Source organism: Phalacrocorax carbo, chromosome 8, assembly GCF_963921805.1.
Source record: "Phalacrocorax carbo chromosome 8, bPhaCar2.1, whole genome shotgun sequence".
In the NCBI taxonomy this organism is placed as follows: domain Eukaryota; kingdom Metazoa; phylum Chordata; class Aves; order Suliformes; family Phalacrocoracidae; genus Phalacrocorax; species Phalacrocorax carbo.
This window is the reverse complement of record NC_087520.1, coordinates 44,526,693-44,539,923: the sequence shown is the minus strand read 5'-3', so window position 1 is coordinate 44,539,923 and position 13,231 is coordinate 44,526,693. Positions and strand designations below refer to the sequence as shown.

Sequence of the window (13,231 nt, the reverse complement as noted above, 5' to 3'; positions counted from 1 at the left end):
GTAGGCTGTGGGACAGAAGATAGCTCTTTTTTTATAGCTCTCAACTTGAAAATATAAATAAGACTGTGTGCTAGGCAGCACACAAAGCAGAAGCATTTCTCTAAGTCTAAGCAGTATTTTGTTTTCTCTCTAGACGCAATTACTAGAGGTTTTTGCTTCGTATAAAAACATTCAAACTGTGGGGTGCCTTTGTCACCAAATTTATCAGAATGCAGAACTACAAGATCTGATAGGTCTTTTTCTTTACCGAATTCTCTTACATTTGGGGTATTGTGTGTCCGCTAAGTACTGCACAGGGACCTTGCTTCTCCATTCAAACCGTATGCGGCAAATGCAGTAAAATTATCTGTTGGTAACATCTTCACAACCAGTTGTCGGTTTTACTGCCCAAGTCACAGCTCACTGTTCATACACGCCTTTACTAAAATAGTTCATTGCCAGTCAGGAAGGACACAAGTAATAATACATAGCAAAAACTGGCACAGCCTAAAATACAGGCAACAAAACACCCGGTGCAGACTGAAGAGGAGACGGTGTTTTGAGTCAGATGCCAAAGATGCTAAAAGAATTTATAACAGAAATCTCTGAAATCCTGTCACTTTGAGCCAGAGGTGCAAAGCCTTAGTAACAGGTGAGTACAGCTCATGCATTGTCGATACTCCAGGTTAGTAGCGCTCCGCTTTGAGCGATTAGCCTCTGTTCAAAACTGAGGTTACTAAAATGTGAATGTCAAAATACCTGTGTTTTACTTAGGGTAATAGCTTTTACTGTTATGGAAAAAATGGAAGTCAGAAGGCTTGGTTGATGAACATAATGATTTTAGAACACATTAATTAACAAGAGAGCTCACAAGTGCCTATTTTGAGCAGATGGAAAATCCAGGAAATCATCAGAGAGGTAATTGCACTGGTTATGGAGCCAGAAAAGACAGGAAGAAGCTCCTGAAGGGAAGCTAGAGGGGAAAGGATCTGATAGAAGAGTTGCCAGTCTCACCTTACTGATCAGGGCAGAAACCTCGCTGTGGGGAGAAGAGAGAAGGTATAAAACGGGGAGAAAAAATGTGTATGACAAAGAGCAGGAATCTTGCCCAGGGGAGATGCCGGCTCCTTATCTTGAAAAAGAGGGAAATGGCACTAGCTGCATTGCAGGGGTGAATTAGCTGCTGCCACAGGAGAGGGGGGCCTTAAGGAAAAGTAAAGCTATGGAAACTGTGGAGAACTGTGGATAAAGAGCCTCAGCGACGCCAGTAAAAAACATCCAGCATCAACCACACAGGGGCTGGGCGCAGAGAGGTTGTCGGAAGTATGCAAGCCAGGCGTGAGAGCCGGCACGCAGCCAGCGCTGGAGGAGAGAGGGCTGAAGGAAAATACGCCTGTGGGGGAGAGTTTCTAGCCTAATATCAGAGGCAAACTCCATCGATAGCTGCTCTTTGCCCGGTCTGGGATCAGCGCTGTGCGTTGCCACACGCTGTCAGATCTACCTGTAACTTCTGCTTAATCGCAGCAGACCAACAGCCTGCAGGAATTTTGATGGGTAACTGTCTAGACTAGAGTGCTGCTCTACAAAATGGAATATTGAAGTAAAAAGCCGTATGAACCAGTCTCAAAAACGCAAGACGCAGTTTGAAATGGACATCTTCAGAGACAGGCTCAGGCAGCGCTACAGCCTCAGAGAACAGCCTGAAGGACACGTTGCTTAAATTATGATTCAGAAATACCACTGAAGCAGCTAGCGGGAGGATCAGATGGAGAGTCGTTATCTTCTGTCGCCTGTTCACGTGGAGACTAAGGCTTTACGTAGCTGCTCTGCCTTTATCCCCTCTGCCCTTTGAACGCTGTGGTCGCTCGCAATGAAATCCAGCAAAAAGGCAGGATTCTTGAAGCCGGGGAGTTACAACTTCCATGACGTTGGGTGGCCAGGTAGAGGGTCAGCAGGATCGCGCCTGGCTGCAAGGAAAGCTATGGACACTTAGAGAATCCACGCAGGTTGAGAGGCATCATCAGTACACCAGGTATTTGTGTGGCTAACTGGCCTCGTGCCCCACGGATCCTGCTGGACCAGGGCGGTGAATTGGGGTGTGAGCAGCCCGGCGTTCTTCCGTTTGATTCCTTTTTTTGTTTTTCTCCGGCCCTGTGGATCTTTCCAGTCATCGCAAATCGCTGTGCTTCACCAACGGATCCCCAAACCTGTTGTCTGCCTCATGTATGTGCACGCTTTAAATTGCAAATAAGCTCGGTAATAGAAGAGAGGAACTGAGGAAGGCTGAATAATAGGACAAGATCAAGACTTGGATACTGAGCAGCCTCAAGCACTGTTAATAGATAAATTACCTGAATCTGGGTGTATTTCACAAGTAAAAATAATGTTTTTAATTAAAATAATACCAGTGGAGAAGGAAGTAGAAGATACAAAACATTAGCCAAGTTTTATGCTCTTCCCATAACTTCATGTGCATCTGGTAAAACACGCTATAAATCTGAAAGCTGCTATTAAGAGCCCACTGCCAGGTTTCCGTGAAGTGCACTATATAATACCCATTTTGTTACATTTCTCTCGATAATAACACGGTCCTGTCGCTCCCAGGATAGACACGCTGTGCTGCGCCCGTATATGAATCATCAGGATGAGGTATGAAACATCAAGATCTAGATTTTAAAGAATGCTCTTTAATTTCCTCCGGTTCTGATCTATTTGAGGGTGTATTTATGATGGTGGAGAATCACCCTCTCCACCTCCTTAAGCTCAGGATGTAGCAGGCCTGAAGGTGAAAGACACTGACGACTGCAAGATTAAACCTGAGCCCAAACGCGGAAGGCGGCGTGTGAGACACACTCTCCTTCTTCCAAACCTGAATTTCAGCGTAGGGCACGGTGGGGTTAATAGCCGAGCAGGTTACACTGGAGCTGTTTGGAGAGGGAGGAGATGGGAACAGATTGCCAAGGCACAATTACACTAAATGAAGGAAGCACAGGCCACACCTGTGCCTGGGACCCAGCACTCGTAATCCAGCCCTGATTGGGTCTCCAGAGACTTCCCGGAGGTAAAGTGTCAATTAGTGTAATGACCCTGGACTTTGTCCACTCCGTTCCCTCATTCTGAGCATGGAATAATTTCATGTACGCTGGGGGATCTCTTTTAGCAAACTCCTCACCACACCACCTGCTCACCCTCTCATTCTTCTAGTGCTATTCCCAGCTCTCCTTCTGCAGGATTGCTGAACTAGAATACAAAATGCAGCATGCCCCGGAGGCAGCGAGGTCTGGATCTTCGTGCAGGCAATAATGCCCAAACACCTGTATAGATAATACCATTTTCTTGGAACACAGAATGAAGCCAACCCTGCCCTCGCAGCCCCGTCCTGCGTACACGTTCAGGGAAACGATGGGACTCCACGTAAGAGAGGTTCCCAGCTCCAGTAACAGCTCGGACTGATTACCATGAAGGAATTATCCCCATCTTACACACAGATTAAAGGCACTCTTATAGATTTTTTTTTTGTCTCAAAATGCCCTTCTTATGTAGGGCTGGAGACAATTTTAACCCCTGTATGCAGTCAGTAAATACTTCACAAATTGCTGCATGGATATTGGATCTTGGTGTGTATTGTGGAGCTAAACAGGTCCGTCTGAGCAAAACCTGAGCTCAGCAGAGAGAGGAATGGGGGTCTCTGTGGGGCCAAGACAGGAAAACCAACCCCTACCACCAGCACGGCTTTGTCTCTGCTCCAGTTTCACGCGAATGCCGGCCCCGGGGCTGGTGCCATCCTGCAGGCACTGCAGTCCCCGGCCGTGCACGGAGACCTGATACACGTCTGGATGAGGAAGACGGTTCATGTGTTCAATGGAGGCATCTGAAGACGATCTGCGATGATCTTCCGGCATTGAACGACACCTTACAGCACTCGGGTTCGTCACTGTCGTGTACTTCAACACGAGGAAGACAGCTGCAATCGGATATGTTTTAAACTAGCGTCAACAGGTTTAGCCAGCTTAAGAGCTCGTTAAGCCCTACCGAGACAAGGTTTATAGGTTAGCAGTGCGACTTGGAGCATAATCTGTACGTGTTCTTTAGCTCTAGCCAGCTTTGTACTTAGGTGAGAAGTGCGAGTCTTTTACATGTGCCAAGCTGTTTCTCTTGTGCTTTGGGGAAGTCATTCAGCCTATGGTAAATGCTGAAATAATCTAAAAGTGTAGAAGCTGCAGAGGAGAGCAGTTCAAAAGCACCAGGAGCTGAGGTTAGGCCAAGATTTCCTGTCACTGCTGAGCTAGCCAAAAAAGCCAGGAGTGTCCTGAACATGGGAATTAAAGCAAGACAATGATTTAAATGATTCGAGCCTACTTTGTTATACTGCGGCATCCACATGTCTTAGGTTGCTAATGAGCAACGATGCCGTGGATAAATGCAGTAGTTAAGATTATAACAAAAAGACGTTTTTTCATTGCAACAGGACTGGCATATTTGGAGCAAAAAGCAGCAGTCGTGACAACATGTTGTTTATCTTTCATCCAGACCACAGCTGTGTTTTGCACTGGTCCGTCCAGATTATAGCTAATTTGGAAGCCTATGTATGAAAAGGCATTTCGATGGACAAAATTGGGCAATCTCTTTAGCACTTAAATATTTGCAAAGATGCTGTGGAGCTTAATTAGTTAGCAGCAACATTTATCTTACGGGTCCACTTCCAAAAGAAGATCTTAAATGCTAGAGAGATGACACAAGTATGTGACAGAAATAAACACATTAGACAGTTACAAGAGCAGCAGGAGGAGGCATTGAATGATTTGATATCTAGAGTATCTGTTAGACTCTAACAATTGATTAAAATATGTATGAATTCATATTAATCCTTCATACGAGGATCTTAATGAAGTGTGATTAGCTCGGCTTTGGAAGAGCTTTCAAATCCTGGCACAATAGGTGCATTAGAAACTAAACCACTGAAACGCACGTGTCTCCCTAAACCGTGTTTCGCCTCCGATTCCATCGCTAGAATTTTTAGGCTTTAAAACGTCTCTGGCTCCCCCACTTCATCCGGACTCCAGCTCAGATGCCCAAGATGCTGTGTGCATCCCTGGTACTCGCCTGCGTTTTTAGGCAGACTCCCTTAGTGTGTTTGCCTCTGCAGCGCTTTCTCTCCACCTGCGGGCTCTCCCGTGTCCGCTGTCCTCCGCGTGTCAACACAGGTTAGCTTTAAACCCTCTCTGCCTCTTTTAAAAAATCTGGTTTGTTTTTTTTTCAAGCATGCTGCCGGGCTGGCAATCCTGCACGCTTGAAATGAGACCAGAAGGCTTCCAGATAAAAATCTCGCCAAACTGAAAGGCCATTGTGCCACCGGGATGCAACACTCAGAGCCAAGTGATTGCTGCCTCGAGTGTCTTCATCTGGGCGTGAGTCAGAGACGGTCTTTGGCAGCTCCCAAGCTGTCCCGCTGTTCTCGGCAGAGTCTCTGGGGCAGCGCAGCAGTAAGCAGCTGGCCGCTGTGAGAGCTGAGGTGGGACGCGTGGGGAGGGGAGCAAGCAAATTGGGGAGCTTTGCAAGAATAGCGTGAATTTCAGGGTGGGCCGCACAGATCACACAGCCGGTCCCGGTGATAGCCTCTCCACCAGGATACAGCCAGCTGGGTGTGAGAGCAACAGATTAGTTTGCTCGAGCTTGTCATTTCAAATTCCCTTCCGGTTCTCTATCAGCAAAGCTCAGGCCCATCCCCACAATCAGCTTCTCTCTGGATGGTTGCCGAGATGTGATATTTATAGGGTTTACTGGAAACTGTTGGCACATTACTGGGCTTCGAAAAGTGATTGTTTTTTCAAAGAAGGAAATTAGCTGGAGTGTGGGGCTGGTGGCCAGCTTGGACTGTAAGCAAAGGGAGCCTGAGGTCAGGACCAAGCTGCATTGTTTCTTTTATCTTCAGAAGCAATTTGCTGCTCTCTGTTTTTTAAGTGACTCTTAACGTGGTGGACAAAATGAGATCATTGGGTAGTAATCCTCCATCTTAGAAATACTTGAAGCATTAGTGAAGTACATCCTGAACCACTTAAACAAGTACCTACTGGAGTAATCGGGTGGATAAAAATCTGGTAATTCATAACCCTGTATGAGGGCTTGCAGCATGACAGATGGGTCCCAGCTTGGAATAATAAAGCTATAATGGAAGAATGTAGATGGGGCAGAACCCCAGGGTGGATGTTGCGAAATGGAGGAGGTATTCTTGTCTTGGACAAGTCACTTCTATTCTTCTTCTCCATCTTCCTGTTTGCATAATATTAGTTCATCTTGGTGATTGTGAAGTTTCACTAGCCAATGGTTGTATTTGAAACCCTTAGCTTGAGAACACCCTTGAAAAACCAAGTATTGACATTACCCTGGTTTCCCTGCAATAAATGCCCCTGCGTGACGCACGTGTTCAGAAAAGCACTCGGAAGAGCGGAGAACGAACGCGCAGAGAGCTGGGTGACCTCTTGGGTGACACACTGGAAGGATTGCCTAGGCAAACTTGTCTGTGTACTAACATGTCTGGCAAGGTGTTTGTCCTGTGTCTAGGAAGTTTGCCTTGATAATCGTTTAAGGCACAGCTCAAGGACAACCCCAGAAGCACCCTTCTTTGTACATGCGGCCTTTGCCAACAAGATCCCCCTCGGGAATCAACGTGAGCTTGCAGCGTATCTGCCCGACTACGAAGCGACACGTTTGGAGCCGCTGGGACTAGCGGTTTTGAAAGCTAAAGCCCCATGCTGACATGATCTGCCAGGAGCCATGTGCTGCTTTGCCGGGGAGAGCAAGCCATCTGCCATCCTCGCTGCCCTAAGCCGAGCATCTCAGACCTGCAGCCTCCAGGCCCAGCCAGGCTGGACTCTGTCAGCCCAGATGTTTCATTCCCCAACGGACCTGTGGGCAATTAGTGTCAACTGCATGTTTACCTACTCCTCTCCTTTGCTGTGGCCCAGGAAGAGCTTTCGGACCTAGCTTAGCGATGAGGACGCTGCAATGAAGCTGTGAATGAAGCCCCACTAATAACGTCTGTGTTTCTTTTTCACGTTCTAGTTTTGCCGGCGATGAATACCAGAGGGCTATGGAGCGAATATCTGTCGTCGTCCAGCAGCACAAAGCGACCATGGTGCCAGGGGAGCCACAGCTTAACGTGTGCGACAAGGCCGTCATGGTGAGTGGTTAAAGCATAAATACGCTTGAGAATCCTTAGCTTAAAATATATTCTGTAAAGGCTTTAAAATGTCACCTAATGCGGGGAAGGGATGGAGAAGAGAGGCGCGCTCGACCGTTTGAAGGGTTGCCTGGCTGTTCCGCAGAGGAGAGGGCTGTTTGTTACCCGCGGAATGCAGCAGCGTAGGAAGGCTCGTACAAAGCGAGCGGGGTTAACATGCTGTGATAAACTCTGTGGCTTCCTTCCTCAGAGATACGGCAGTATCTACAGCTGTAGATCCTCCTTCCCCTTTCTAATCCCCTTCTGCAAATCTCAAAAGTCCTCTGTGTTTTGAGTGGTGGGACTGGGACGGTGGCTCTTTTTCAGTGATGCGTGAGAGTATCTTTGGTCTTGCTCGGTCTCCTCCAATTCCACCCATGCCTGACCTTTCCAAAGTCTTTATGGCTTGAAACATGACAAACATTTTCAATTCTGTTTTCTGTTTCCAATTGCATGTTGGAAAGTTGCAGTTTGGCTCTTCTGTCAAATGCTGCTTGGTTTGTTGCGAACCTGGGAAAGAAACTGGATGGTTTGTAGGAGGTAAAGTTGTCAGAGGACAAGAGTGTGTGTAGTCTGACATGTGCCTGTAGATTGACACAAAACAGTAGCAGGCAAAATCTTGCTGTTGCTGGAATAATCTTCTGAATCAAACAGGCAGTACCTGCTGCTTAGGGTCCATCTCCAGCCAGCCAGAAAAGTACAAAACATGGAGCTGTGTCTCCTTAGTAAGAAGGCAAAGATCTTTTTTAGCTTTGTCACATCTTTTTTTTTTTGGATGTTAAGTAGGAAAAAGATTTGAAGGACCATTGTTTCTGTGTTGTTTGCTTTCATTATTCAACTTTTCCCTTAATAAACTCTGTTCCGTGCTCCTCTGGGACCCTTTGGGTTCAGGCACTCTCCCCAGTGCCTGGCTGCTGCCAGAGACCTTCACTGGAAAGGCATTTCTTCTGTGCTAATTCCAACTCCAAAACTGGTTCATAAATTGGAGGCATACTCTGCTCTTCTGCAGCTACCCTGGTGCAGTGTGTTTAGGTGCTGTGAAAACATCTGGGACCCCTGTTTGTCATCACCCAGTGCCTTTGGGTTGCATCATGGAAAAAGTGCTGCACTGGAGGTCCCATACTTGGTCCCGTACCCCAGCCCCAGGCTACTGAGAGTCAGTCTTCTCCCTGAGGATGCCTTGTTCTAACTTAGTGGGTAGAAGTTTTGCAGGCTGTCACATGTGCTTTGGCTACGGCAGTGTCCGGGGCTCGTCCGAGTCCAGTTATGCCTGCCTAGTCTGTACGCAGAGGCAGCTAATGATTGCTCCACTGCTTGGCCAAGCTCAAACCAGATCGTTCAGGCTGTCTGAGGCAGAAAGCCCTCCCTGCTGGGCTGGGGGTATTCTAATCCCAGGAGAAATGTTCAAATCCCAGCAGGAAACATGATGAGCTTTCTATTGTGGGTAAACTCCTAATGGGCTAATTACACGGTCACAAAACTGAAATAAACGGGCACCAAATTATAGCCTTTTGAGACCAGAAATGAAGATAACTAAGTCTTTTTGGAGTGATAGTGTTGCTGGGGTTGACTGGGCCCTAAATCTGTCTTTGGAGGATGCTGGGAGATAAATATCACCTACTAATAATATGCCTAACACTGCCTTCTAAATTCTGTCACCTACTTATTTGATATGGGTATCTAATATCCTTTCTGGGACAGAGGAGAATTGTCTTTACTGATGCATGAGCAAAGCAGATGGATGGGTTTGTAGCCACTGCGGTACTGGGATTGATGTAAGCGCAGCAGCATCAGCCCTCCTGAGCAGGGCAAGTGTTTGCTGGCCCATCTGTGGTGTATCCCACCAGCAGTGTAGATGAAGCTCCCGCGGAGCCAGTTCTGCTATGTTTTCCTCATGTGGAAGTGTAGGAGAAATTGCTCCGTGCAGTGGAGCCGTGCTGGCTTGACTGCGTGTTTGACTTGCAGAACACATGGTGTCCTTGGGGCTCTCAGCACTTACCGACTCAGGAAAGCCAATTTGGACTGCGAGACTGAAGCAGATACCATTTGGGTTGGGTTTTTTTTTCAAAAGAACAAATATTTCATTTGTTTCTTTGGGTCTCTGTTGCCTCTCCAGAGTAGTCAGGCATCTGAAATTCATAGTGGTGGTTGCACGTTTTAAGATTGAGAAACGGATTTTAAAAACAGCGTTAACTGTTCTTAAACTGTCTGGAGCCTTTCGTGCAGTGAGGTGCCTTCCGCCAGAGCTCCCCTCTGTGGTCTGCTCCTCCTGCAGACATAGCTGGTCTCTCACTGCCATCTGTTGTCGGCCGTTAGGAATAGAAACCTGCTCCGGCATTTTTTCTGGAGTTAAGCTTTTCTTTTACTCTACAGGAGTTTAATTCTAAGAAAACTTAAATGACTTGAAGGGTAAAAATAAATAAAATAAAAGGCAATAGGTCGGAGCTGAACTGACCTTTCACAGGCGACAGCAGGAGTCTTCCATGGATGGACAGACCTTGACAGAGGGAGGGACAGAGAACGAACGTGAAAGGTCTCCGAAGGCAGAATGGGGATTGTGAGCTGCCGTTCACATTACCGCAGTCCCAAATTTTGAATGACAAACCCGCAATGAAATTGAAAAAGTTCTTCTACCCAAATGCCTTCTGTCATTAATCCCTTTGGAAACTGAGGTTTGCAGTGGGTTTCCATGCTGACATGGTTTCTGTGTCGTACACGTGCTGGAGAAACATAGTTCAAGAAACATGGAAACAAGGGAGGTGAATAGTTTTGGTCTGCAGGCACTGGAGTAGTTGTCTTGTAAATGCCTCCTACCCCATCTGTTCATGAATTCATCCATCAAAATGCTCATTAAAATACAGGCGTTCTTATCTATCTCACACCCTTGGCCTTCTGTTGCTTTTTGCTTGTTTCCTCAAGAAAGTGCATGGATATCTTCGTGCTCAGAATGTTAACTGCCTGCTGGGTCCCAGGAAAATTGGGGATTTCACCAAAACCTCGTGGTCTGGTTGCTCCATGCTACTACAGGACAGAGAGGAAGGTCACCAGAACTCTAGCAGACTGCATGTGTACAGGAGAGACCCCTGGACCCCGGGAGGGGGAATCATCCGCTGCACAAGGATTTGTAGCCTTTCCTAAAGTGTATTTTGAATAGCGTTTGGCGTTGGGAAGTTGATGAGCCCAGGAGCACTGGCTACAAGAGGAGTTTCATTTCTCAAGCAGGACATAAGGGCATTTTTGTGAGAATCAAAAAGGGGTTGGTTAGGATTCGCGCTTAGCAGATACTTGGTATGAATCATCTTTCTGTATATTTTTGTTTGTTTTTAACAGAACTGGTCTCCCCCAGGCTGTGAGAAGCTAGGGAGGTGCCTGAAACCACCCAAGTCTGATCCCAAGAAGTGCTTTTGGCCTCACTGATTTCTCTGCAGCCCTCAAGAGCTACACAGAAAAGCTATAACCAACCAGACAGACGGTTTACAAAGCGTGTCTTCTCATGTTGGCACTCCTGTTTATACAGGAAGGGTGTGATGTATGTATGATATCATCATTTGCTCTTCCAAAAGGGCCAGTGTTTATATTGCTAGTGCTCAGGGTTTAGCTTGTACTCTTCTGTTGGTTTAGTTGTTTCCGTAATTGGTAACTTTTCAGTGAAGACTGTGTTCAGTGAAGACTGGAAAAGCTCTCTGGACAACTACAACTCTGCCACCACCTCAGAAATGCCAGGGATGCACCTTTCCTCTTGCTCCTTCCTCCCAACCTGCTCTCTCAAATCATCGCTCATTCACATGCCCCAACAGCAGCCGGGGGGAGCCTGGTCAGGAAACTTAGAGCCGCCAGAAAACCCTGCCCAACCTGCCCTTGTTTTGTTTGCCTGTAACTTGTTGTTTTAACATTTGATTTCTATTGTGAACTCTGGACTCCAGCTTGTTTTTCCTTTCTTCCTAAACTTGCGAGTACTGGGTGCAGCTGCACAGCCCAGGCCGCTGCTGTGCATCGCTGGGTGCAGACAAGTGCTCCCTCCTGTTCCCGGCTCCGGGGTTGCTCCAGGGAGAACGCCCTGCCTTCCTTCTGTGCGTAGCTGCAAACATTCCCTAGGTAACAGTAGAAAGAAATTTGAAGATAAGTGTTCATGTAAGTATTGCCTTCTTGATGGTGGGCAGGATGTTATTGGGGAGCTGGGGGTCAGTTGTTCGTTTCAGGGCTTTTTTTAATTTCCAAAAATCTGGGTCCAAGCATGGTTTAAGTCTCACTTCTAGTCTCATGATCTGGGCCCAGCGAACTGCAGGCTCAGAAATGCCCGTTTACATCAGATGTTGACTCTTGACCCTGTTTCCAGTCTACGTTCTCTGAGGAATTCTCCTTGTGCAAACTTTCCACAGCCTGGGTGTAGCACTTCTTTAAACAGAGTAAATGCCGATCCTTCGTGCAATTCCGCGTTGCAAATTTCTCATCTCCTTTTGAGCCTGTTTCACCCTTCGCTATTGCTAATAAACGTGTCTCAAACAAAGCCGAGCAAGGCGAGTCTCGGGCTTCAGGGGAGCAGTGAGAAGCAACCCTGCCCGTGCTGTTTGCGCCACCCACAGCTCCGCTTCCACCACTCTGGTGTTCTGTACAGTGCACATGCCTTCTCCGCATGGTGGTGTGCTGCCTTGGGAAAAATCGAGGTGCTCTGTGTCTGTAAACAGCCCTGCTTCCTTCCCAAGCAACGCTTGGGCCTGGCTTGAGGTGGGTTGAGAGCTCTGCTTCTCTGGTAACTGCTGTGCTACTGCCTGCTACAGGCTTCTCAGCTGCTTGTTCTTACCCTCCCTGTAACCCCAAACGCACTCATTCTCTCCATTCCCATGATTTATGCTACCTGTAATCCCCTCCACAGTAATTCCCAGTGTATATCTCATGAAGCTGGATAATCCTATAAGATTATAAGAAGAACAGCGCTTGAGTCGGCTCTTTCTGTTCCACCCATCAGAAATCACAGCCAACACTTCATCGCCTGGCAGAGCCCCTGAATCTCTGTGCATCTGCAAGTGGCATTTGTTTATAATCCAGATTTCTTTGCTGCCTTTTGATGTTCCTAATTGCCCTTCAAGTATGTCAGGGCCTTTCCAGTTCATCCATAACATTCCTCCTTGTTCTGACATAGCGTGGATAGCTCAAGTCCTGAGAGATTCCGATCAGCCCGTTCTTCGGTGGTGCTCTGCGAGAAGGGGTCGGAGGAGGACTTGCAGCAGTCATGTGCATCTGTCAGCACCGGAGACCAGTCAAAACCAGTAACCTCCTGTTTCCTGGGTGCCACCCACCTCTGGTTTAGTGCTTCTGTCACCCAGAAGCATTCGGAGCCTTCCAGTTCACTGTTATCAGCAGATAAAGATACCACCAGAGGAGGGAGTCTGTCACTGCAGCTCCCTGAAAATTGCTGTCAGCCCTCAAATAGTTCTGAACATGTCTGCTGCGAACTGTAACGGCGGTTTGTCTTTCTACGCGCTGCTTGTTACGAGATCGCGTCGCAGGATTGCAGCTCATCCTCTGAGCACCGGCCCAGGCACGCTTCTCAGTTCTTTCCATTTGCAGCATGCCCATCGTCAGGTACGATGCCTGCTACCCCGTGCCCTGGCTGCCGCTTCGCTCTTTCACAGCTTGCAGTTTTGAAGATGACGCTTCCCCCCCCCCGTCTGCGTAACTTGCTTGGACAAGCCACCCTGTTCTCAGCACACGCGGCGTTTGTCTGGTTACCTGGCACACAAAGTCCTCATTCCTCACTGAAATAACCTCCCAGTACATAGATACTGGTTGTAGACTTTGCACTGGCTGCTCTAAGTGAATTGATGTCTGTTTATTTTCTGCTTCATGTCCATTTATTACAAAAGATCAAAGCTTAATGTGAAGAAGCTTCTGCTTTAAATTTAAATAAGAATCGTAGTTTTGCAGCTGGATAGCTAGGAGGAATTTTAAATCAATGCCTTTCCCAAAGATGTACAGATATTAAAGTTGTGAGATGAAGAACTAATGAAGAAAAATAAACTAATTTATCAGAAA

General features: G+C 47.2%; 1 protein-coding gene across 2 annotated transcripts in view; it reads left to right on the top strand.

Annotated features, from left to right (window-relative positions):
• Nucleotides 1-13,231, top strand: part of GALNS (galactosamine (N-acetyl)-6-sulfatase) — a 48,898-nt gene extending 35,667 nt beyond the window's left edge. For both annotated transcript variants that reach the window (XM_064459766.1, XM_064459767.1), the window contains exons 13-14: nucleotides 7,042-7,159; nucleotides 10,529-13,231. In XM_064459766.1, coding sequence (XP_064315836.1) covers nucleotides 7,042-7,159; nucleotides 10,529-10,615 — 205 coding nt within the window. In that variant the 3' untranslated portion in view covers nucleotides 10,616-13,231. The remainder of the gene's footprint in view (nucleotides 1-7,041; nucleotides 7,160-10,528) is intronic.